The sequence below is a fragment of the Etheostoma spectabile genome, chromosome 5 (assembly GCF_008692095.1).
Source record: "Etheostoma spectabile isolate EspeVRDwgs_2016 chromosome 5, UIUC_Espe_1.0, whole genome shotgun sequence".
Taxonomy (NCBI): Eukaryota; Metazoa; Chordata; class Actinopteri; order Perciformes; family Percidae; genus Etheostoma; species Etheostoma spectabile.
The window spans coordinates 6,913,523-6,938,273 of NC_045737.1; the positions used below are offsets into that span (position 1 = coordinate 6,913,523).

General features: G+C 40.0%; 1 protein-coding gene across 3 annotated transcripts in view; it reads right to left on the reverse strand.

Annotated features, from left to right (window-relative positions):
• pcsk5b (proprotein convertase subtilisin/kexin type 5b) overlaps positions 1–20,773 on the reverse strand; it is a 73,756-nt gene extending 52,983 nt beyond the window's left edge. The window contains exons 1-6 of one of the 3 annotated variants that reach the window (XM_032516303.1): positions 20,109–20,773; positions 15,557–15,661; positions 6,383–6,535; positions 4,791–4,934; positions 3,614–3,690; positions 326–414 (exon numbers count right to left, since the gene is read on the reverse strand). In XM_032516303.1, coding sequence (XP_032372194.1) covers positions 326–414; positions 3,614–3,690; positions 4,791–4,934; positions 6,383–6,535; positions 15,557–15,661; positions 20,109–20,288 — 748 coding nt within the window. In that variant the 5' untranslated portion in view covers positions 20,289–20,773. The remainder of the gene's footprint in view (positions 1–325; positions 415–3,613; positions 3,691–4,790; positions 4,935–6,382; positions 6,536–15,556; positions 15,662–20,108) is intronic. The other 2 variants (XM_032516305.1, XM_032516304.1) reach the window with 2 other exon arrangements.
• Positions 20,774–24,751: the final 3,978 nt, after the last annotated feature.

Here is a 24,751-nt window from a genome sequence, read left to right on the forward strand (position 1 = left end):
CTAGCAAGTATTTCAGTATGCTTGTCCCACATAACAGCTGGTTGTATGAGACAACCATTAGAAGTTACATTTTACTAAAATATTTTGCTCTTCTTTAATATGCTAATTTCTACAAGATCTCTATATAGGTTTCTACAGGCTCCTATCACATGTTGTATATTTAATTTTTGCAATAGCATGCATGGGTTCAGAAATCACCATGACATCTTAATAGTGTGTGGGACCTAAGCTAAGGATCAACTAGTGACACAAAAACAAACTTAAAAGACTGTTCATTTTAGTTAATTTTAGTTGTTGGAATAATAACTAGACAAATATCACTCACCTCCTATTCTGGCATTGTATGCAATTCCTACAATGCAGTGAGAGTTATTTGCGGCTGCAGCAACTTCGCCTGCACACCGTGTCCCGTGTCTGAGGAAAGAGCAGGAATGAGTAGCTAATTACACAAATCTAGAACTCACATGTATATACAAGCAGGAGAGGACAGCACACAAACTACCAGATAAACAGGCTGTTTTAAAGTGGAAAGTAAGGACACTTGCAAGTAAACACACATTTTCACAGATAGATGAGTACATTACTGTTAAACAATTTTGTTTAGGATTGCATCAAGAGTAAGTGCTACATATGTAGAAAACACTAAATATTTCTGTAATTTCTGCTTTTTCCTCACAGGCCAAACAGAGAAGGGAAGAATAAGTAGTTCAACATTCCTCAATGCCAATGGCTGCAAAATGAGCACACAAACAGAGGCACAGTTTGGACCTTTTATGACTTTTTGTACAATACAGCATCCACATGCACAGACAAAATCAATGACTGACACACACAGGGTAACATTCCACCATTAACTGCAGTGGTGACAATCAGCCTGGGTCAGCAACCAGCATAAACAAACATAAGTATGTTTTTGGGCGCCGCCTCCTCAAAAATACCACTTTCTGTATCGACACAAACACACTAACACACACACACACCAACACACACACACACACACCTCCTGCAGAGAACATCTGCATCACAACACCCCCCAGAAACAGCTCTGACCGCTGCCATGGAAACCTAGCATCTAGCTATCCAAACCACAGGGAAGTTTTAAAGTCCAGGGAAGCACTCAGACTGAGTACAATCTGTTTCACCGTAACTTGATGATTTCAGGATAAGATTTAGTTAACAACATGATCAATGGTGGGAAAAAATATTGACGTATCACTGTCCTCACTTAGCTATGGTGTATATACTGCAACATACATGCTTGGCAATTTCATTAAAAAAATGGGCATCTCTTTCTACTACTATTAAATCAAATAAAAAGGAGGTATTATATATCTTTCACTTTACTTTTCTTCACCAAAAATCTTTCAGGCAATCCTCCACTGTCCTATTTGCTGGTGGAATGGAAAACAAATGCACAGTAAAATGCAAAAGACCACTCCAGGTTCTTCTCACGAAATTAGTCCAGTGCTTTTCAACCTTTCTTCTCACCTGACGAAATTACTTTAGCTTAACTTCCTGTGCTGCTTACACAGTGTTAAAGCTGTGCAGGGAAAAGGACCTATCTATTCCAAAACTATAGAAAGTTCAAATCAGAGTAGTACAAACAAGTGAGAAGGAATACTTTGTCATTCTGGGAAATATGCATATTCACTTTCTTGCCAAGTTAGATTAGTGTCACTTCTATACAGTTCTGCACAGTAAGTATGAAGGTACCGCCAGTCAGCTTAGCTTAGCACAAAGACTGGAACAAAGGGGGAAACAGCTAGCCTGGCTTTGTCCAGAGGTAAAAATATTAAGCTAGTCTACTAAATAACAAATTTGTTAAAAGACTACATCAATTTTAGAGATTTACCTTTTGCCAGAGCCTGGCTTGCTGTTTCCCTGTTACAAGTCGTAATGCTAAGCTAAACATTTCAACAGAAAGGTTAGAAAAGTATAACATATTCAATGGCTGCAAATCAGTTATAGACCCCCTTTTTACAGTTAATGAGCCAATGCAGGCTCCGTCTTGCAAAACGCTTCAACAGTCTTCACTCAGTTCACTTCACTCCACTAATCCATAAAATTGACTGCCTGGCCACCTTTACGGTCTTTGTTTGCCTGTATTTTCCATTTTCTACACATCTGTGTCACAGTCACTAAGGGATCTCTCTCGGTTTTAAACCAGAACCATATAATGTTTGTGCAATGGATAATAGTCAGTCAAAACAATACACACTCACAGAGTAATTATTCATGCAAAAACATAATTTCTTAAACTTCCTGAAAGTTTCAAAGAATACATCCCCCTACACTCACATATGACTCATGTTTTTATAGCTGTTTGTTTTGTCCCTGCTTCAACAAGTAATGTAAAAAAAAAATACATATTTGTTGGTTCTTTGTGAATCAGTAAAAATTTTTTAAATGTTTTCCCAGACAGATTTTAATATGGTAGGCCACTGGCAACCATTTATAGTTCACAGATTTATCTGGAGACCAACATTTAAAAATTACAATTGTAATGTAACAGAAGGGTAACAATGACAGAAGAAGTTCATCAGGCGCCCGGATAGCTCAGTTGGTAGAGCGGGCGCCCATTTATGGAGGTTTGTCCTCGACGCAGCGGGCCAGGGTTTTGCTCCAACCTGAGGCCCTTTGCTGCATGTCTAACCCTAAACAAAAGGACATCTTATTCAGGCATAACAGGAGTTTCCAAAATTTTTGTCATATTGTCCTTTGAAATCTGCAGTGGGTAAGCTGTTTGCACCGCTAAAACATAAACAACAATAGGTTGAAAAAAATGACAAGAATTAAGTCATTCTTGTTGCTATACAACACATAGTTTCAAAACAATCTGCAGTTTGCCAGATGTAGCTTAGGTTAGTGTCATTCCGCAAAAGTCAGAGACGGTTTGTTTCTTGCCTTTCGGGCATGATGACCAGTTTTAACTTGCCGGCCACCACGCACCAACCTTTGAAATCTATTCCATTAGACTCCCTATTGCAATAGAAGATGCACTCTCTGTTTCATATTTATTATATTAAAATGACCTCCAGTTTGTAAATTATATAAGTTAGTTTTGTTGAAAAAAAGAAGAGTAATGAAAGTAAAAGAGAGCAAACCAGATTTCTGATCACACACATAACATCATAGACATCTACAAATTCAGTCTTAAAGGGAAACCAGCTCATTAAGCTGCATCTGTAGGTCTCATGTCTCTTTAAGACAACGCATTACCAGCGGGGACTGAGCCACTGCCAAAGGCACTTGGGCTGCTGCAGCCAAACACATACACACACCAAAAATCAAGACAAGTGCTTGGACAAGAGCGCCTCTCTTTTGTCTTCAAATACAAACACATACACACACTCGTTCAACCAAAAAAAAACACAACCCACCCACAAATTTCACATTCAAATACACTAATTTAACTCATTGCACCCACAACAAGGTCAGGGTTTAAAAAACAAACTTATTGGGGCAAAGAGCTTTTGGTAAAAATAAATTAGAAAAACACAAAAACATCTGATGACTGTAACCCCAAAACACTACAGCCACATCCAATTTTTACCTTAACCCTTAAATTTGAATTTATGTCCCATTAGTTCTGGTATAGATTTGTTTTTCTCACTTGTTCTCGTTGGTTGCGTCATAACGAGGCATGGGATCCATATCGTTACCGTTGACATCATAGCTGGCTTGAGGGTCCTAGAGGAGACACAGAGGTCAGGGGAGAGAAAACCTCCAACATGTAAATCATTAGAAAGATAGGTTTTGTTCCTGGGGTGTCTGGTTTCATTGCTGCCCGTGTGTGTGTGTGTGTGTTGTGTGTGTGTGTGTGTGTGTGTGTGTGTGTGTGTGTGTGTGTGTGTGTGTGTGTGTGTGTGTGTGTGTTTCTCTAACCCAATCAAACAGTTCACATTTGCATCATTCACAACAGTTTCGTAAAATCGAATGCAATCAGAGCAAACTCAATCTGCTGGGCCGCTCACCCTTCGGCATAAACAAATCCAGGCATTAGGAGTAGCTAATAACAGCAGCGCTGGTTGCTGTCTAACAGGGTGTGAATCATTTTATCTGCATGGTTGATTGATGGCCATACCTGCTGCTTCAGGCCAAGAACTTGCTCCAACTATCTGGCCTTGGTCTGATGTAGACACACCTTTGCATGCACACATGGTATGTAGAAGTATGTAACCACAGACAAATAAACATGACCACACAGCATACCCACAGGTTTGAGGAACCTTTTCCTTTAAAATGTAAACCATGACACGATTATCTGATTCAAATTACCACCAATATCGCACTATAGATGACTTTTGTAACATGAATTTCTTGCTTTCTGTAACACGGCTTAGTTAGATGCTAAAAAGGACCTAAATAGAAATACCTTTCCACAAAGAGATCATCCTCATAGCCCCACACACACAAAGTAGGTTACAAATACATTTCTATAGCTCCCAAAACCTCCAACGCAGTTAAATTGTGTTAAAAAGAGGTAAATCTGTATAATGTCTGACGACTGAACACACACACAACACATTTCTAACACCTCAGCTCTTTGTGATAAACACTCATCAGAGTGTCACATAGGTACATGTACACTGACAAGCATGTCATCTACACACACACACACACACACACACACACACACACACACACACACACACACACACACACACACACACACACACACACACACACACACCACACACACACACACACACCACACACACACACACACACACACACACACACACACACACACACCAATAGCCGCCCTACGCGCATACATACACACTCACGTAGTTCTGAAAGAGGTCTGGGTGGTTCCTCTCGATGCCATCATCTAGTATGGTCACCACTACGTCTTTACCCGTGTAGCCTCTCTTCCACGCCCCCATGATGTTCATGTCCGACTGGCAGTTATGGACGTCGTCGTTACAGTGCTGGAGAGACGGTGGCAGCAGATGAAGGAAGAGAGGTCATAAAGAAGTGAGCAGGGGGGAAACCAAAACAAACACATCAGCATCTTGCAGATGCACAACTTAAGCATTTTGACTGTGCCCACATAACGAAATGGCCATTTAACGTACAGCAAGTCCGAGCATTACCATTTTTCATAAAGAGACTCTGTCACAAATAAACCAGGCAAACAGTTTGGTTAAACGGGTGGCTGTGGCTCAGTGGTAGAGCGGTCGCCTACCAATCGAAAGGTTGGTGGTTCGATCCCTGGCCCTACAGTCCCATGTCGAAGCAAGACTGACCAACCCCGAGTTGCTCCCGATCGGTACCTTGGACGGCAGCCTCGGCCACAGTGCGTGAATGTGTGTGAATGATTCCTGTGCTATGTAAAAGCACTTTTAGTAGTCGTTGAGACTAGAAAAGCGCTATATAAAAACAGACCTTTTACATTTAAACCGTAACATCTTATGTCTTAACTTTCACTCAGTCAGCTCTTAACCAGTCACAACATATGTAAATGTTGCTTACAATATCCATTTACTGCAAATTATTTTCAATAACACCACAAGCTCGTATTTGTTTTATTTTTTAGTGGCAAACAAATTTTTACAAATAGTCTTATTTTTGTTTTGTTTGTAGTTGTTTGACAATTTTGTGCTGATTAATGGATAGACATTTTTGATTATATTTATCTACTTTATTTGTGATTGAAGTTAACCTGAAAAACACATCATGTTCAGAGAGTTCTGTCCTACAGCTAGAAAAATATGTTTAAAACCTCTGGTCAAAGTATTCAGAGTTATCTATACAAAGTTAACAATTGACAGAGCATGCACACACACATGCACATGAACACACACACACGCATACAACTAAAAGAGCAATGATCTGAGGGTGTATGCAAACACCTGTGATAAGCCTGCAAATCTCTGCAATGTGAATTTGAGTGTACTTTGTGTGAGTGTGTGCTTCAGTGTATGTGCGTGAACAGGTACACGCATAGCACTGCCGATTGAGAAACAATTTTGAAATGTAAGAACACAGCGACATTTATATTTCCACTTCTTTGGACTTTCCTGTGACAAATATTTGTGAGTAAACAGAATCTCTTCGCTTGACCCTTTGAGGAAATGCACAAATGTCATCACTATGGCTTTTCCATTCTTTCAGTAAAAAAAAAAAACACACAAATCCCTCAGCTCTCCTGACCCTGGAGTAATCAGGATCATTCCATGACCTTGGCTCACCTTTGACCCACAAACTTGATAAATGTAGGCAAAGAAAAGCACAGAAGCCTCTGAGAAATATATTTTTAAAAACTCTGAGCTATACTGGGCTTCAATTGCCTTGGAATTTGTGATATTCTTCTTTTGGTGCAATAAACGTAAAAAACAGAGTGAAATTATTCTGAAAGAGTATACAGTGTACTCACAATGTACCACATACTGCTCCACTTGGCATCAGTATAGAATATGTTGTTCTGGTCGGGGTTGCTGTGGGCAGGGCTCGTAAGAGAAAAGGGCAGGACTGGCTTGTAATCCCTCTTGATCCTCCTCTTCACCACCTGCTGCTGTATCCACTCCACCTAAAACACACCACACATGAGTTAGCAAAAACTGAGTAAGCATTAAGTAATACCACACCTTAGTAGAATTACTTCACACATAGTACAATCAGTCAACAGGTGTAATTTCATTAAAGACTTCTTTGAAATGATTTGTTCATGGTTCCACACAATCTTCAGGAAATATAAGGTTCTTAAATGATGGGTGCTGCAACAAAAAAGTGAACAGTGGCTATATTTCCCATTCTTTGCCTTATATGAAGAAAACACACAGAGAATAGATTTGGCTAGTATACTGTGACGCCCCACCCACCGCAGACTGACAACACAGAGAGAGAATTTAATTTTTTTCAAGGTTGAACCATGAATCCAGACTCCTTTTTGAACTGTGGATGGAATCAATGATGAATAGAAATGCAGTTTTTTTTGCTTGTAAATGTGAATTTATTTCAAAGACAAACATTTTCGAAAGTAACTTCAGGCCATATGGATTGGATTTTTTATATACTGTATGCTTTTTAGCCGTATAAAAAGGTGAACTTTCTATTCATTTCTGTGTTATTCTACAAGAGTTTTGCAGCAGACACATTTCTTTTCCTTCCATCAGTTCATTTTTCCCTGTCGGCAAAATGGCCAGACTAATACACACATATGCACCAAAGACATAAATGTCTCTCAGGTAACATCAATCTCTCAAATGTTATGGGCTCGCTTCAAGGCGCAAGGCATTCCTTGGCAGGAATCTCGCTCCACTTTCAGACGGAATTTTCCGATTTCAAAATCAGCATCGTTGGATCTGAACATGAGGGCTGGACCCACTTGCTTGGCCATGGTCACCTCTTTTTAAAACCCTGAAATTGTGTGTTTAGTCTAGCTAAAGTTGTGCAGACTTTATCTGTCTAAAAAGACTTCATGGAGAAGTGTACATGTACCAGCAGTGATGATGAAAAAACTAAAATATTAGCAGGCACAAAACTGGCACAACACAGAGGGTGCATGTGGCAAGCTGTATGAGAGCATCCTAAGATGTAAATATATCTGTAATAAATGATTTATGGATTTTTCAGACTGAACTTTGCACATAAACATGATTGTGTGACAACTTACACAGGCTACAGTAGCATCCTGGCTACTACTACGAGTAACAAGCTACCGCACTGTAAATAATGTGCACTTCTCCTGAAACAATCAGCACATTATCTACTGTGAACTTAAAGTGCCTATGCATAACGTACAGACAAAAAACTACACTAATAACAGATTAATCAATTGAACCGTTTTTCACATTGAAAAGGTGTTTGTTGCTCAGTTTGCCAGATCCAGATGTATGAGGCTTTGGTGAACAACATGTGACTGCAAAGACAAAGCATTTCTCCGCATCAATACAGCTCCAGCAGACACAGAGGAGAAGAGAAAAGCTGACATAATGACTGCAGAGTGATTATCTGGTCTCATGCACTGAAATAATCTGCCAGGCTCTCCGGAGAGTTGGAGAGGGAGGCAAAGAGACACGATAAGACGAGAGAAAAAGAGGTGATAAAGAGCTGAAGAGAACAAGTCCCAGGAGAGTCAATAAAAAAAAAGACCGAGCTGGAAGAGGAGAGAAGTGAAAACAAATAGCAAGTGAGACCAAAAGACAGCAAGTGAAGGGAGGATGATCAATTCAATACATTACTGATTTAATAACTCAAGTATGTATGCTCTTAATAGATCCTGAAGGAGGGAGAGAAAAAATATAATTCTGTAAATGACAAAACTTAATAACTCAAGAGTGTAGACCTCCCTTTTAAGAGAGCAAGAAATGGAAGAAAAAGAAATGCCAAACAAGGGAGGAAAAAAAGAGAGTAAAACGCACAGTGATATAGTTTGTTTTAGCCTGGTGCTCCTCCGTCTGCTGAGGTCTCACCTCATTTCACTGTAAGATCTGTCAGGACCATCCGTTTCAAAGCAACCATTTACACACGCTATTAGCCCCAGAACAACCGCCGTCATCAGGAATTGTGCATGTGTGTGTCTGTGCAAAAGCACTGGTGTATCATTACAATTTGCATTCATTAGCATTGCGGCAACCTAAATCTTTGATCAGCAGTGCGACTTAGATAGATAGATAGATAGATAGATATTTATTGATCCCAAAAAAATGGGAAATTACAACCGCTCTTGTCCTTAACTTGGTAATTTAAGGAATGCACCACAATCTCTCATCTCCCAATCCTCTTTGCCATTAATTCTTCTACAGATAGACTAGACGGAGCAAAGATTTTACACATGGCAGGAGAAAAAAAAAAGTGATTTTGCTGAAGTTGTATCCCAATTAGTACATAGTTTTCACCTCAAATGTCTTTATGAACGCTTTGCCGAAGAACTTGAAGTTTCATGCATCTGCGTTCTCACAAATATCCACTCTACTGAAGGGTCCTTGAGCAAGACACCGAGAACCCAACAACCTCGGTCAGCTGCTGCTTTGTAGTGGACAATGACTTCCGTCCTTCCTAAGGTGGTAGGTGAAGCAATTAAGGATGATTGAAGTATCAGGCATTATTATTGCTACACACTTCATATTCTACATACTAACTCAGTGTAGTGAATATAAAAAGGGTCATAAAGCACTTCTAATGTATGGTTTTATCTGCAGAAGCAGAGCCACTGAACTGTTCATCTACCTACCAGTTTGGTCCAGATGGTAAGCTTTCCTCAGCTTTTAGTGACACTTTCTGAAAACAACGTCAGAATTAAAACGGTGAAGATTGATTAAAAGATTGGATACTAAATTTGTAAAGGAGAACTATGGTGTCCGTCTCCATGTAAAATAGTTTAAAAACAGATTCAGCAGTTCTGCAGTGGTAGATGCTGTAAAAATCTCTCACTGATCATCGCCATTCACACACCTCGTTCTCACACCTCTCATTCTAACAGCTGCACTATTTGGTTTTCAGGAGCATAAGCAGAGGGAAACCACTTCTAAAGCCAAAAGAAAATTATTCAAGCAAACTGTGACAATATTAATATAAGTACGAAGGCAGAGGGAAAACAAACAAGTAGAGAACACACTGTATGTCTGTAATAAGATCTAAGATCTTTAAACTAAAAATACATAAATACATGGATAAAATGTGCATGTGTTTTACTGTTCCATGTCCTCTGAAATGTTCAATGCTTAATGTCTGCCACGATTAGTCTAACAAAAAATAATTTATAGTTATATTTAAAATGGTTCCCTACTTTTCCCTACATACTGCTAAGGCTAATATATGTGGCTTTGCATTTCTTTACATAGATCATGGATATTTCAAAAAATACACTTTTGTCCTCTACTCGCAGGATGACCAGAGGCAGATTAATAACAGTTTTTCTAAACAATCATGTGCAATGCCATCCTTTGTTATCACTCACTGGTAACAGCCTGTGGTTATCTGTTTTTTGTATTATGTTTGACAATCCCTATCCAAAGACAATATTGCCGTTATTGCCTATAAAACTTGCCCATGTCTCACTGCAAATTTTCTGGCAGACTCTGAGGCATGAAAATTGGATCGGCTTCATTTTTTCAACTCCAGCTTGGTGGAGCAGATGAATGATCGGCTAGCACCTGTAACAGCTAGCACCTTTTTTTCCCTTTTCTCCCACTCCAAGTCCTTCTCCTATCTTACTTTTTTACTTTCCACAGCTCTCCCCCTTATCTGCTTCTTTCTTGCCGTCTCTCGGTTGTATTTCAGGTCATCTTCTCCGCAGATGCCCATTTTTCTTTGAAATTGCCTGCCTGTCTGTCTCTCTTGTTCCCATTCCAACCCCCTTCCTCCCTCCTCTCTCTCATTCGCTCTCTGTGTAAGGGTTTGCAGGTGGCTCGTGCTGGCTGGGTCAGTAACCAGGGGAAACTGGGGAAGAGTTCACTTCAATAGAACAAATGGGAACAAATTGATCCACTTTCACTGCTGTTTTTGAGACGCTGTTTGAGTTGCAGGCAAAAGAACTGGCTAGTGAAGCTGAACACCCACAACAATGTTTGGACTGACACAAAAAGGCAGTTCCTCTGCTTTTTTAAGTGCAATTCAGAGCCTCAGCCCAAACACAGCACACAGTCGCACAACTTTTCACAGATGGTTTGAGCCCTGTGGTGCTGTGCTGGCCAGCAGTAGGTGCTCCTCTCAGGGTGTCGACTCATTAATGGTTCATCTGTTAAACAAATTTAAGGCAAAAACTGATTCAGGAATCTTTGGCAGAATGTCCCACAAGCATCCAGGCTTTATGGAAATCTGTACCTGGGTCTGTGTGGAGTTTCATAGAACCTGTGCGCATGCAAATTTCCCCTAGGTCCTGACAGGTACACAAGCTCCGTCTGTGTTGTCTTCTTGATGATCTGAGCGTCTTCCACACATGTTCATGAATACAGTGATATCTAAAAGGTATTTGGATGATGATAAAAAAATATATAATAATAATAATTGGATTTGAGCTCATTTAAGTAGTTTTACTATGTGATCAAATAATTCCTTAGGGATCATGGCTTTTAGAATCATGCAACTCATAAATATCACAAAACACTGAAATTTAATTTTGGCATCACAGCCATTTGGCATTTCACTGTGTCCCAGCGAGGTTTCAGCTGCGGACCACACCTGTCTCTAAGTTTTCCTGCACATGTCTGGATAAATGACTTCAAGTAAACAAGAGTCTCGCAATAGCTGTAAGTGAATCTGTCTGAAAGCACTGAGCTCCTGCAACAGAACGCCAGTTCATTGCCTCTACTAATCTCTGCAGAGACTTCAAAAGGACATTATAAAAAGGAGAAACCACCACTCTAGTACTCTAATTGCTGTTTACAGTAAACTTGAAATAGCTGGAAATAGATTTCAAACAAAGCAGACCAAGTATACTTGAACTCATTTCACACCAAAAAACTAATAAGAAAAAAGGGTTTTGGCTGTCTAAATTCTTCTGGAACTCCCAATATAAATGAGACATGGGCGTACATCAGCATAGCCGTGCAAGGTGCAAGCTAAGTGCTGCAAAGAGTAGATCTCCTCATTAATAGCTTTGTATATGCCGTTTAAATTGTTGCCGCAGTATATTTTATCACTTTATCTTTCTCAAATTGGTTTACAGGGATTGTGATGCACAAAGGGAAAGCTTTACACAAACTTCCAATGTAAATGTAAGACGCAACTGTCTTACGCAACTGTCCTTATAGTAACATTACCTACCTAACATACACCCTAATGAAATAATATACATGTATACTGATAATTCCAAAAAAGTACAAACATCTGTTCTATAACTTTGTCGTTTTGCAATGTAAAGTTTGTTTATTTGAAGATTAAAATTAAAAAAACTTTTAATCATTTTGAGATTATAAAGTCAGTTAGCTAAAAATCTTGTATTTTCTTTTGGAAAAACTTAAATCATGCAGCTATAAAAAGGAAAATGCACACTCTCCGGGTCAATTGCCTGCTCAGAGTCATTCACCACCCTGGAAAAATAAGTGGTCTTTGACCTGAGAGGCAAGTGACACTGCAGTTAGGCGGATGCCATAAAGCGGTAATCTGTGCTGTGCTGCATCACCATGGTAACATGTGTGCCAATGAGTACTGTGGATGGCAGGGTGCGTCTTTCATGGCGCGTCTTTCATGGCACCGCTACACCCATCTGACTCACACAAACACACACGCTGTCATTATTACAAAACATCATTAGCAGCATGCCAGACTACGCTGGTGCCAAACTAGCCGTCATGTTGATCCCAAACCCACAGACCGCTCACAGATTACGCTGAAAGCATGGCGAGTCAGGGGAAAACACTGACAGCTCCATTCCTTCCCACTCCACTTTGACTTTATTTGATTTATCTAATCCATCTTTCCCCTCTTCCCTCCTCTCTTCAGCTCCTCTTCACTCTACTTCTGATGTAATAGCTCCTTTTTCTGTCCTTTAACTTCTCCTCTCTGATCTAGTGCTCTAAAATCTCAGTCTCTCAGCCAGCTGGCATCGGGACACAAACCTTCCTCCACCATGGCCCAGTGTCAGGCTCGAGCAGGAGTACCAAAGACGGAGGGGGGGAGACAAGTACGCTGAAAGGAACAGTGAAAAGGAGGAGGTAGGAGAAGGAGTCCCAGGAAGACAAAAGACATGAGAGATAAGGATAGCAGGTGCACAAAACAAACGTAATGAACCAAAAAAAGTAGAGAAGGAAAGAGAATTGAACAGAAACAAGGAGATGAGAGGACAACAAGAAAAGTGGAAACAAAAGGTAGCACTGTCTTATCTTTTCATTCTGTTTGGCTCACTATTTCTTCTTCCCATTTCATCCTTTCTTTTTAATAATCACTCGAATACATACTTCTTCAGCATGCATTCATGTGCATGCACAGATAGAAAAAGACTTGCATGCCCTTGAATTAACTGTTGAAAACTCACACATTCCCAAAGCCATTGCTGCTGGATTAAATCCCTGAATCCCCAAGAAGTTGATATTTTTCAAAAATATATACATGAATGGGATATTTTAAATTTCACTGTAATGGATCTGGGGCGTTTCATTATCAAGATCCCAGCTTGCTTTATAAAGTAACCCACTTCATCAAACAGGTGGACAAAAACAAGTAATGTTTGTGTGAAACTGGAAATATTCTACGGTTAGGTTAGGTTTTCTCATCAAGAACGAGACATTTCCACAAACTGACTTGCCCTTGAATCCCATTTAAATATATATAAAATATATATACTTATATACTAAATATATACTTTAGCACTCAATACACATCAATCTTAAACAGTAAAGTAAAAAATATACTACTAAACTGTAAGACTATTACCCCACCCGACAAATTAGCAACTTGTCCGGTGTATTTTGATGGAGTTCAGAGTGGTGTCAGATTCAGGCTTTATTAATAATGCAGCCAGAGTTTGATGACCTGGTGCACTGATGAGAAGAGCACTCACCGGACAAGGGTAAGGGTTACCTTAGGTAAAACTCTAGTTTAAAAGGGTCAGTTCATATTGCTCAGTTGACTGTGATCATTTGCAAGCCTATATTATATATTTAATAACCCTTGTGTTGTCCTCCTAGGTCAAAAACTGACAAAAATTTGACATTTCCATCCCTTTTTCAGAGTTTTTTTTTTAGTTTTTACTAACACCACCTTACTACAACTAGTTTTACACTACTTTTTGGAATTCATGGTTAATAACCCTTTTTATATGTAATTATACCTAATATTTCAGTTAAAAAAGCATAATTATGAATTATTTTGATTAACAGTTAAGATCAGAGGAACGAACAGATGACTTTCGGCAGGAATGAAAGTGATGAATTGTATTTGCAAAGAGCATTGTAAGGAATCCAATCCATTTTTTGTGGTAATTTTGTTAAAAAGAAATCCATATTTCAGATATAGACATTTTTTAAAGGGGTCAAACTTGACCCAAGGACAACAGGAGGGTTAAGGCAATCTAACCATGGTGAGGTAGAAACCGTATTAAAGTACAGATTATTTTTTTAATATACTCTGACTTTTGGCCATAATGTAATATGGTGATGCCATTGGAGAAAAATGTCACTTTGGTTGGAAGGCTGTGGCACCAGTTCTGCCCTTTTGTTGAGAGTTTGGGTCTGAAACTAAGTCTGGTACCTCTGGTTTAGATTGTGTTAACCTTCCACAGGTTAGTTCTGGGGGAATCAGCTGCAATGGATGCAGACATGGCTTTCTGTTAACTTGTGTTTCTTGAACAGGGCTTTTCTAAGAATCCCGTGCTTAGAATGGAAAAACTAGACTGAATTTTGATTTAACAGATCCAATTAATTGGCTTCTGCTTCTTTCTGGGACACCACCCGGTCTAAAAAGGGATATGTAGATTCTGAAAATATTTCACAGAAACATGATGGTTTAAAAAATGAATAAATATAATGAATCAGCATTATGAGCCGTTCTCTTTTTATTTCAAGGAAAATTGTATTTATATAATATTAAATCTCCCACCTCTAAACCTATCCATCAAACATGACATTTCTGGGTTTGTGGAATCAAAAAGTAGGAGAACAGATCTCATTTATCACAATTCAGTTGTCAGGACTACGATCAGTACAGCGTGAAATGTCAGGAAAACATCCTGCAATGTAATAGTTTCTGTTCTCATAAACACGTTGTCCCTGCAATAACCCATGTGTATCTTGTCTCAGGTCTTGCAACAAAGATAAGACAACTGAGTTGGTGTGTAAAATGTATTCCACACATTCTTCAGGCCTGTGTGTCAAATACAGCAGAGATCTTATGGTGATGAATTTACTTGTGGAAATTAAAGTGTAGGATTATAGCGTAATGGCATATTTCATAAATAAAAGATACCGTTATCAAATAAATGAACACACCCATGAAGAAATCAGCAAATGGTTTGAAGGAAAGTATTTTTTTTAGACTTAACTGTCTAAAGTTCTACTAAAAACCTCTGGCAAGATGTCTTCAAATTATAGCCTGGATAATGTAGTTTGACAAAAATAATTGTAACTCAACGTCTACTTCCTTACTTTTTCTAGTGCTTTAATCCGGACCCTCATGGTATTCACCAGAAGCTGAGTTACATACTTAGGTCACGTGATGACAACAGAGTCATCTCTAAAGCCGTTTTCACACAGGAACTCCGGGCAATATCCAACAAATCCGGCTGCGACATAGTCCAGAGTTCTCCTTCTTGACCCTTGGATGTTTGATTTTTTTTGCGGTTTTGTTGGAGCGGCTTGAAGTGATCAACACAGATTTTGTACGAGACTAGGCAGGTAAAAGAGCGCTTGATGTAGGATCTAACTGTTTCAGACATTTGCATTCCAACATACAGCTCCACCGGGCGACGTCTAGATAATTTAAGGTTTGCCATGATTGTGTGAACGGGGCTTTAGACAACTGAGCAAACTCGTAGGAAAACCTAGTATGTGTACCTTGAGTTATATTCTTTTTTTCAAACTCCAGTACCATTTAAATACACAGGAAAAGCATGCTCAGTCAACTATTTTTGATTCTAAATCTGTCATTCACAAAAGTACAGTACGCTTACCTTGGGCTCCATGGAGATGAAACTGTGGCGACCGCGGCTGGACAAAGTAGATCTCTTGATGGTCCGGCTATGGAAGAAGTGATAGTGGTCTTTGAGATCCCCAATCTGCAAAACATATACAGACTTAAGAAAGGTATTCATTTCATGACCCTTTCTACCTCACCATAACTCATTAGTGTAACTATAAAAACTGTGTTTTTTATTCTGCTCTGTGAGTGCTTTAACATACTTTAAAGTACTTTTTTAAAAGTTATTTTCCTAAAGTAGTAAAGTTACAATGTTCCATGATGGTATGTGAATGTCCATGTTCTTCTATACATACATAAAGTTTTGTTGAGGTCTTAAAAACTGTCAGAGAAAAAGACAAAGGGACATTGACTAAAAGGTGAGACAGAAAGGGCAGACAAGTCAAACAAAAACAGACAAAGACACAAAAAGACAGAAAGACAGGCTGAAAGTCAGACAAATATACAACAAAGACTTTGAGTGACAGAGAGATGGGGAGGACAGATAATCCGCAGACAGAAAATGATAGGCAGACGGCAAGCTGCTGGATGGTGATTAGTTTTAATAATTGATAAAGACCATACAATCCCTCAGATGATCAAACTGTCATGGCTGCCAAGGGTCCTGTGATGCGTCACTGATCCATGGCTGAGCTCCACCGCCACAGAACACATTAGATCAGCTTTCAGCTCAATGCTCATGCACATACACACATTCTCCAACTTCCAGACTGATAAAATGAGAAACAAGACAGTGCAAAAGGCCTTGCTGGATCATCTTTCAGCAAACACCAAACATTAGCTAAACATGCAGCACACATCGCATGTCTTGGGTAATAATCTGATTTAAAAAGCATTCTACATACTTGGTTACTGATGGATACTGGATGCTTCTCATAGTGCAAACAGGTCTCAACATATCGTGCTTCCACTGCCTATTTAATCTACCCAACATCTGCACTGCCATTAGCAGGCCACCCTTCCCTCTAGGAGTGTCTCCATATGGGGAGCTGCTGGGAAAGCTCTCCACACAGAATAAAAAAAAAAAACAGTAGCCCAGGTCTAAACTAATGCTGCACTGCTCTTTTTAAAGCCATCCATAGTCTGTTGTTTACTAATGTATTCCAATTGCAGTGACATTTTGAAATTCACAACTTTTATAGAATAGAATAAGTTTTGTCATTGGACAGCAGCTGTCCAAGGACATTTTTCTGCAGCTCCCCCTCAGTGATACACAAAATAAAAATGGTAAGTACCCTTATACAGGCAAAAGACACATCATTATCTTCAACACCTTTTCAGGTTGTACTTCATCTCATATTCGATGAGTTTCCTAAACTGTTGGCTTGAGTTGTTACAGTTATAGTTATGACAAAAATGTGATTAGGGTTTATAGTCAACCAAACTTTCATTCTAAAGCAATAACTCACAGGAGGAACCACAACTTCAGCATAACCTTTGGTTACTGGGAATTATGTTGAAACAAATTTCTGAAGTGAAACCACTTGCAATTAAGTGATTAATGTCTTACATCACATACTTTGTCACTGGATACACATGTGAAACACTTCCATGTCACTTGATACGTAATTCTGCCAGGAATTGCTAAAAGGCAATAAGACTTTCCCCATGGAAAATTGTTCAGAGTGTGTCATAGCTGGGTCAGACTCCCAAACTACAAGCTCAAGTTTTGCCTGAATAAGTGTGGTTCAGATACTAAGTAGATTCTTCCTACGCAGAGCAGATGCAATAGTCTTATTTCAGCTAAATTTTATAAAGTGACATCAAGGATAGGCAACTCTTTCTAACGTAATTATATATTTTACTTGACAAGCATTTGCATACAAATGAGAATTGATAGGGGCAAACTGGCACTGAATTGTTATCGCTATCACTCTGACCATATAATATGTAAACAAACTGGCCCAAAATAAGAATTAAAATTATCAACTCAAGCTAAATCAACAAGCCAAAAAGTATAATAAATTAAATACTGATTTGTTTTAATGGTCATCACAGAAACTGTATGATTAGCGTGGGTAAAAATGATCAGCATGAGTGAGGTATTTTCCAAAAACAACACCCAGTTGGCCTAATACCTTGAAGAAGTAACGATCGGTACAACCTGCTTAAATGATCTCATAACTTGTAACTGATGCAACCGCCTCTTGTCCATGTCTGGCAATAGATCATCGCCCTCCCTCTCAATGGCTCAAAGTCCTTTCCCATCTCTTCAAAACACTAGTTTGAACAGATATCCACATCTAGGATCTTGTCAGCTGATTTAGACTCAATTTGGGCCACTGTCTTAGTCTGGGAAGGGGGCTCCATGGTTAAGAGGATTACCCAGAATTCCCCAACGAGGTGCTCTCTCACTCCATGCCAACTCTTTTCATCCATCCGTCTATCTATCGTCCCTTCTCCCTCCATCTCATCCAGTGTGTGGTTATCTTTGTCTGTTCTCCCTTTCCACCCCTGTCAAGAAGACTATATTGTCCCTCTGTTACATGTTCTCCCTACCCATCCCCCTTTTTCTCTCTTTAACTACTCGGCCTCCCTTCACAACATAAAACCTCTTCTCACATAGCAGTCTTATCCCTAAATCATTTATCACAAACAGTCAAATCTTTACAAATAGTCCAGCATGTTTAATTCAATTAAAGTATATTGCTTGTGATTGAAGTGTGTCTCTTTGCAATCTACAGCAGTGTTAAACTGCAAAAATAATTGCTATAATTTATATCCCTTAAGGACTTTAAATTCATTTTCCATATACATCACTGATATAAGAGGGAGAGGGTTGATGATGGGGATGTCAAAGTTCACATTAGGAAACCAGAGTGTGCTGTTATCGCTCCCATGGGAGCGGCTTTTAGCTGACCCCGAAAACCAGGAAGTGAAGTAAAACTCTTGTCTATGAGGTGTCAAAGTCCAATGAACGCTCCATATTGAGATGGAAATTAGGGCGAATGGTGGGGGTTGGGGGCGACACTGCACTCCACAAGGGAATTCCTATGGGGGGCTGGTATGGAAAGGGGGGGGGGGGGGGGGGGGGGGGGGGGGGGGGACTCCACACATTAGTTCCCGTCAAAGAGAGGGGATAAACGAGGCCATTAAGGCCTGCTCTCTGGGGAGTATAGTGGGTGGGCGGGCTGGATAAGGCGAGGAGGGAGGGGGGGTTCAATAGCTGTTGACTAGGCTACCTCACAACAACCTGTCAGAATGCCCCCCTCTTTTCCACGCTGTCTTTGCGTTGAGCACTGGCAAGTGCAGGCTTGAACTACCCACGTATTTCGGTCACGATACTCTGTGTGTACAAGTGTGTGTGTGTGGGGTCCATGTTTGTGTGGCCTATTTTTCATTTACCCACACAAAAGGACACAGGATTTCTCTTTAAAAACTTTGTCAAAACACATCTTTAAATGACCAATTAACATCTCCTCCTGGATCAGTGCAGACTTCTGTTAATTAATAAAATGACATAATGTAAAGACGTAAAAAATCTCACACGGTGTTTCCCCTCACTGTATGTGTATATTTTAACAGCTGTGATTGGGATTTATTTTAGACTCTACTTAGTATTGGCCCTCACATTTGGCCTTGAGAGTCAGATCTAATGAAATTGTAGGGTCTTACACTGTAGGTGCAAGCATATGCTTGATGATTTTAAATATTGGCTCAGATCTTTCCAATGAACAATGGCATTCCAATTTTAACACGTTCTATCTTGTAGCTGTGTTTCATCATTACTTAAGACACCCAGAAAAAAACTTAACTATTACTGACAAAAATGTATGGAAGTAACTACTCAAGAATTCATTAAAAAAAAAGGTCTAAGCATAACTCAACAGTGGGCCTAGTTATGGGCTAAACTGAGATTACACTCACAAGGAGAAGTGCAACACTCAAATCGCCATCTCTTCTTCCATGTAATGTATGTAATGTAACAAGTTTTAAAATCAAAAAGTTAATGCTGGCAAGTAGTAAACTAAAGCAGGACCAGTCAGTTGAGGTTTTTGACTCAAACAGTAGATGTACAGTGTTAAAAAGGACCGACATGGGAATCTGTTTAACTGTATACCTTTTGATGTCAATTCCAAGACCACCAACCAAACAGCACTAGCTGTCTCACTTGTGTGTCAAAAAGACCAAGCACATGAGACTGCTGTAGCTTTGAGGCTGATAGTGAGCTCTCTGTGGCTCCAGTCCGCAAACTGATCATGATCCGCGGACACACAATGAGGACTAGAGGCACCTGTTGTGCCATCCTGCTCTCTCAGTCTTCTTCATTTGTTCCCTGCAGCTTCTCTCTTCTTATCTGAGAGACCGAGAGCTACAGAAAGAAGGACTGAGTTAGGATTCACAAAGAAGGTTCATGGCTCAGGTAGCAGAAGGACTTCAGACCATTGACGTATGACTTGGTGTCGTTTGTCTTCTGGTAAAGGAATGATAACCACCATGACATGCCCGAAAGAGTTGTCAAAAACAAGAAATGACAAAGACACACAAAAAGGAGGCAACTTTTGATGGAGCAATAGGCGACCTACCTGTCCCATGTTCCTATAGCCGTATTTATCCGCTATCCGCTCGGCCACATCGGCTCCACCGGCTATCCTGACTGCCCAGTGGTTGGTGTAAATCCGAGCATTGCACGGCGGGGACGCAAAGCTGAGACTGAGCGCCACAACGCAAAGCAAGCTTCTTCTCCAAGCGGCGTTGCGGACCATCTTCCCCCACTTTTAACCCGACTCTTCTCCTCCTCCTCCTCAGCCGACCAGGCAAACAACCAAACTTCTCTTCTCGGCGAGCAAGACTCTCATAGACACACAACTATCCGGGCAAAAACACTTCAAGAGAGAGGGAGAGAGGGGGAAGGAACGGAGCCCCGAAGAGGAAAAAATAAACCTTATCCTCAAACCTCTGCTTTCCACATGGGAGAGTTGGAAGTTTGCGTTTCGTGTGCCCTCTCTCTGTCCCCCTCTCTCTCTTTTTTTTCCACGGCGGAGGAGGAGGAAGTGTACGTGTCTGTGCGCGCGAGTTCGTGTACGTGTGTGTGCGCGCGGTGCTCCTCAAAGCTGAATTCCCTTCTCCGCAAACAACTCGGATGTTGGTCGTTCAGCTCATCGGGCTTTCATGTGGCGAAATGGCTACAGCGCCTCCCCACAAATAACTAGCTGACACTCTGGAGAGTAGAAACAACTAAAGCCGCGGGGTTTCCCTGCCGAGCTCCGCTGGGTCTTAAAGACACTCATCTCGCCCGTCGACCAGACACAGCACAGGGGGGTCAAACTGGGGGCCAGGGATCCACTCGGGGGCAAGCTTCTAGGGCTCACTCCATAATGGCCCCCGGGTAAAATGGAGAATAGCTGCCTGGAAGTTAACCTATTCTTTATTTTTTATTGTCATACCACTCAATATTATTCTTACAAAAGAAACATCTAAAACTGTTTGTATATTCTGCAGTTTACATGTTCATGTCAATGCGTCTACTTCCAAAGCAAGGAGGCATTACAACAAACCGACACTAAAAGTTACAATATGTTTGAATCTATAGATTGGTGCATTTGGAGTAACCATAACCGTGACCTCATGTTTAACCCCAATCTAACCCTGGCCCCACTTTAATCCTATTTAACCCAGGCGGGTCTAGCATTAGGCTATTCATAATCCTAGATATTAAATAGAGAAAAATAGAGAAAAAAGGTCAACGACCGGAATAGAGTAATTTTAAAAACACATTGTTTCTTTTTTTGCCCCATTATTTATTATTATTATTATTATTATTATTATTATTATTATTATCAAAGAAATAAAACTGCCAAAGCATTGTGTAAAAGAGGTACATTTATTTATCAAAACATGCTGTGATGATTAAACATTTACTTTGACATCAGGAAACATGCTATAATTTTAAAAATGTGTAGAGAAACATAGCTTATGGTATTTTCGACAATTTTGACACTACCAGTGAAAATGTATGATTCTAGACTTGTTTTGTTTGCAGTTTACAGAAGAGTTAATATTTTTTTACTGAGACAACAGATCTGTGTCCTAACCATCAACACTATGTTTTCTAGTGTGTCACATTTTATTAGTTGCTACAAACTGTTGCACACAAACGGCTTTAAAATGTCCACTGGTTAACAAGTGGATGCATTACTTTTTTGAATACTGCTTCACCCGTCCCACACCTTGAGATCTGCTGTTGAATGCAAGCCTTGTCAGTCTCCCGGCCAATATTGACATAGACATACCAATGTAAAGTTGGGTAAACCGTGACCTCCACCTCAGTCATCATCCAATGGGAAACAGCTACAGAAAAAACATATTATATTTTTTTTTTTTAAAGATGGAATTATTCTTTTCTCCCATAAAACAGCCAACCCTCTTCCAACTTTTTTTCTTTTTGTTGTTGTGACTGTCATGATTTATGGTTCAAATTGTGGATTTCTTAAATACATCTTGCAAAGAACTGGGTAAATGAGATTGAGTGGGTTTACCCTCTGCTACATCCCTAGATGTGAGCTGAACACTCTCATTCTGTAACCCCCCTCACAGATGACCTAACGGTATGGGTTATGCATCCACCACTGCCATGCAGGCCATCTGCTTTTCATACCGGCTTTATTGCATATTTCCCCTAAATCAGTGAAGCTCTAGAAGTCATGCCCCTCATCGCAACACAGGTCACAGCTGACTAAATGCTGTCCTGGAATGCCGGTTATCTGCGGTTGAGCCTTTCATTCACGGCCTTTGTTGATTGATGGGTTTTTGTTTTGCAGCAGTTTCCTGGAGATGTCTCTGTGCACAGCGAAAACTCTGTTCTGCATGAGACACAAGTGAAAATCAGCATAATTGCACTAATTGCAGCCAATTTCTCGCTGAATGGACCCCGCTGTCACATCTCACAACAAGCGGGGGGACAAGAACATCTCATGGTCCCCCAGATGGAGATGAAAGGAAGTAAAGAAGAAAAAAAACACCCAGTGAGCGTTCGCCATTCAGCTAGATGGAGGGGCTTGTAATTTATAGGAAAAAAAGGAGAGGAGACAAAACACAGCAGAAATTGATTTGAGTATCCAGATCAAGTACCCAGGTCACGAGGCCACCTTGAGAACCAGGGCCCCCAATTTCCATTCAGGTCTAAAATGTCGCGATATCGTGTGTGACAGCCTCACAGCTCCCCGTGTTTCACCATGGAGTGAACCGAGTGAACCCCAACAAAACGTCTTTGTCAACATCTGAGAGCGGATTGGTCATGAGTGTCAACAAACACTCTGAGGGGCATTCCTGTGTGCATTCCTGTGCCCTTTTCAATGAAATCACAGTGCATCCCATGTTTTTGCCAAATGCAACCTCAAAAAAAAACAAAAAAACTACACACAACCCCCACGATACAACACAATGGAAGGTTCCAATAGAAAACTAGCTTCATTTACCAAGCACACAGCTAATTTGTTCATTCAGTATCTAGCCCAACATTTCTTGGCGAGAACCTCCCAAAAGATTTTCTTTTCCCATCAAGACAGAGGCATTATTGAACGTGTGCCCCTCTTGCATTGCAAGATTACCCATCCACCACCTGCACTTTTACAGATGATGGCCTTTGCCTTTCCTTTCCTTTCCAGATGTTTTTGCCTGCACCTGCTTTATTTAATGAATGCATGTGTTTGGTTCACGTTTGTATTTTATTTATTTGATTTGACCTACGCTGCATTTTGTCTTTACTTCTCATCCTTTCCTTCTTGTACCTTTCTGTTATTTCCTAGGGCTCAATGCTCTCTCTGACCGCCCTTATCTGTAACTCTCACTGGGTGGGCTTCCTGAGAGTAAAGGTTGACCTTTCACCTTCACTTTGACATTTGACCTTGTAGCTTTAGGCTTCTGCACTTTAGCTACAATAGCACTTGCCACTCACCAAATTTTCGTCCTCTCTGCTCGGCATTTCACTCTCCAATCACTACCGTTCCCTTCTTCTCTTTACCCTCTCTTTTGTCAGCCACATACCAGGCTATTCTGGGGGCACACACACTCTATACGTTCTGTTGAGAGATGGAAGGGGGAGACAGACAGAGAGAGAGGTATAGCCACGTAAAAGTTTGGTATCCTGTATCCTGTTGTAATCTCCATGGTGCTCAGTCAGTATGGTAATGACTTATCAATTGGAACAGATCAACATAAACTAGTTTATGTTTAATTATGTATTAATTGCCTGTTTTTACTAGGTTTGTTCAGTCTTCTTGAGACTGTACAAACAAATATATGAAAAATATGACTCACAATTGTGCATTTAATCAGTGCCCAGGTCAGTGTTGTGCAGTGTATGAAAGGGTATCTCCTAAATAAGAGAAATTATTTTATTTGTACCTGTAAGCTGTGAGGGGCCCACCTGGTCTGGCCTCCTGTGTCTGGTGTGGAGGTATGGACCCAACAATGGACTTCGAACTGTAAGACATAGCTATACATTGCCACCTAATGGTGATTGATAACATTACATTTAAGAGATTGTCGTTAAATTCTGTCACTTCCACATTCAAGTCCATTTACACTTTTACAGGTGTATAAGAATGACTTTTTATCTGTTCTGAAACATTATCTGTGCCATGCTCTAAATTACCTTATTTCCCTCACTATACAATGATTAGAGAAAGTATTGTATTTTAAGCAAAGTAACTGAAATTAACTGAAAAAAAACTAATTTATCATTGGTTTTAACATTGTATCAATTATACATTAATATACATTTTCATTACATGATACTGACAGATCCATCCTTGTCCCTTTTGGATTGTTTCAAAATTCCTTCAGATAAATCAAATATTACTATGCAAACAGCATGTTAATACCTGGGTATCATTGGGAATTGGAAATGATGCTCTAAAATAAAGATCTAATACATGATTACAGTAACATTGAATAGGAAGGAAGTCATGGCCCAAGAAGATTCTACTACCATGTTATTTAATGGTGGCCTTTTTAATAAAACAAATCCAAGTACAAACATAATTGAAATTACAACAATAAATTGCAATGACCAAAGAGAAACTATTCAAAAACTAGAAATTGAAATTAGTTTATGTCTCCCCCCCCCCATAAACCCCTCTCTCCTGCATTATTGCTTCTCTTAAAACAGCAAATGGGGCTGTGACAATCCAAAACAGAGGGTAAATATCCCACTTTAATTATATAT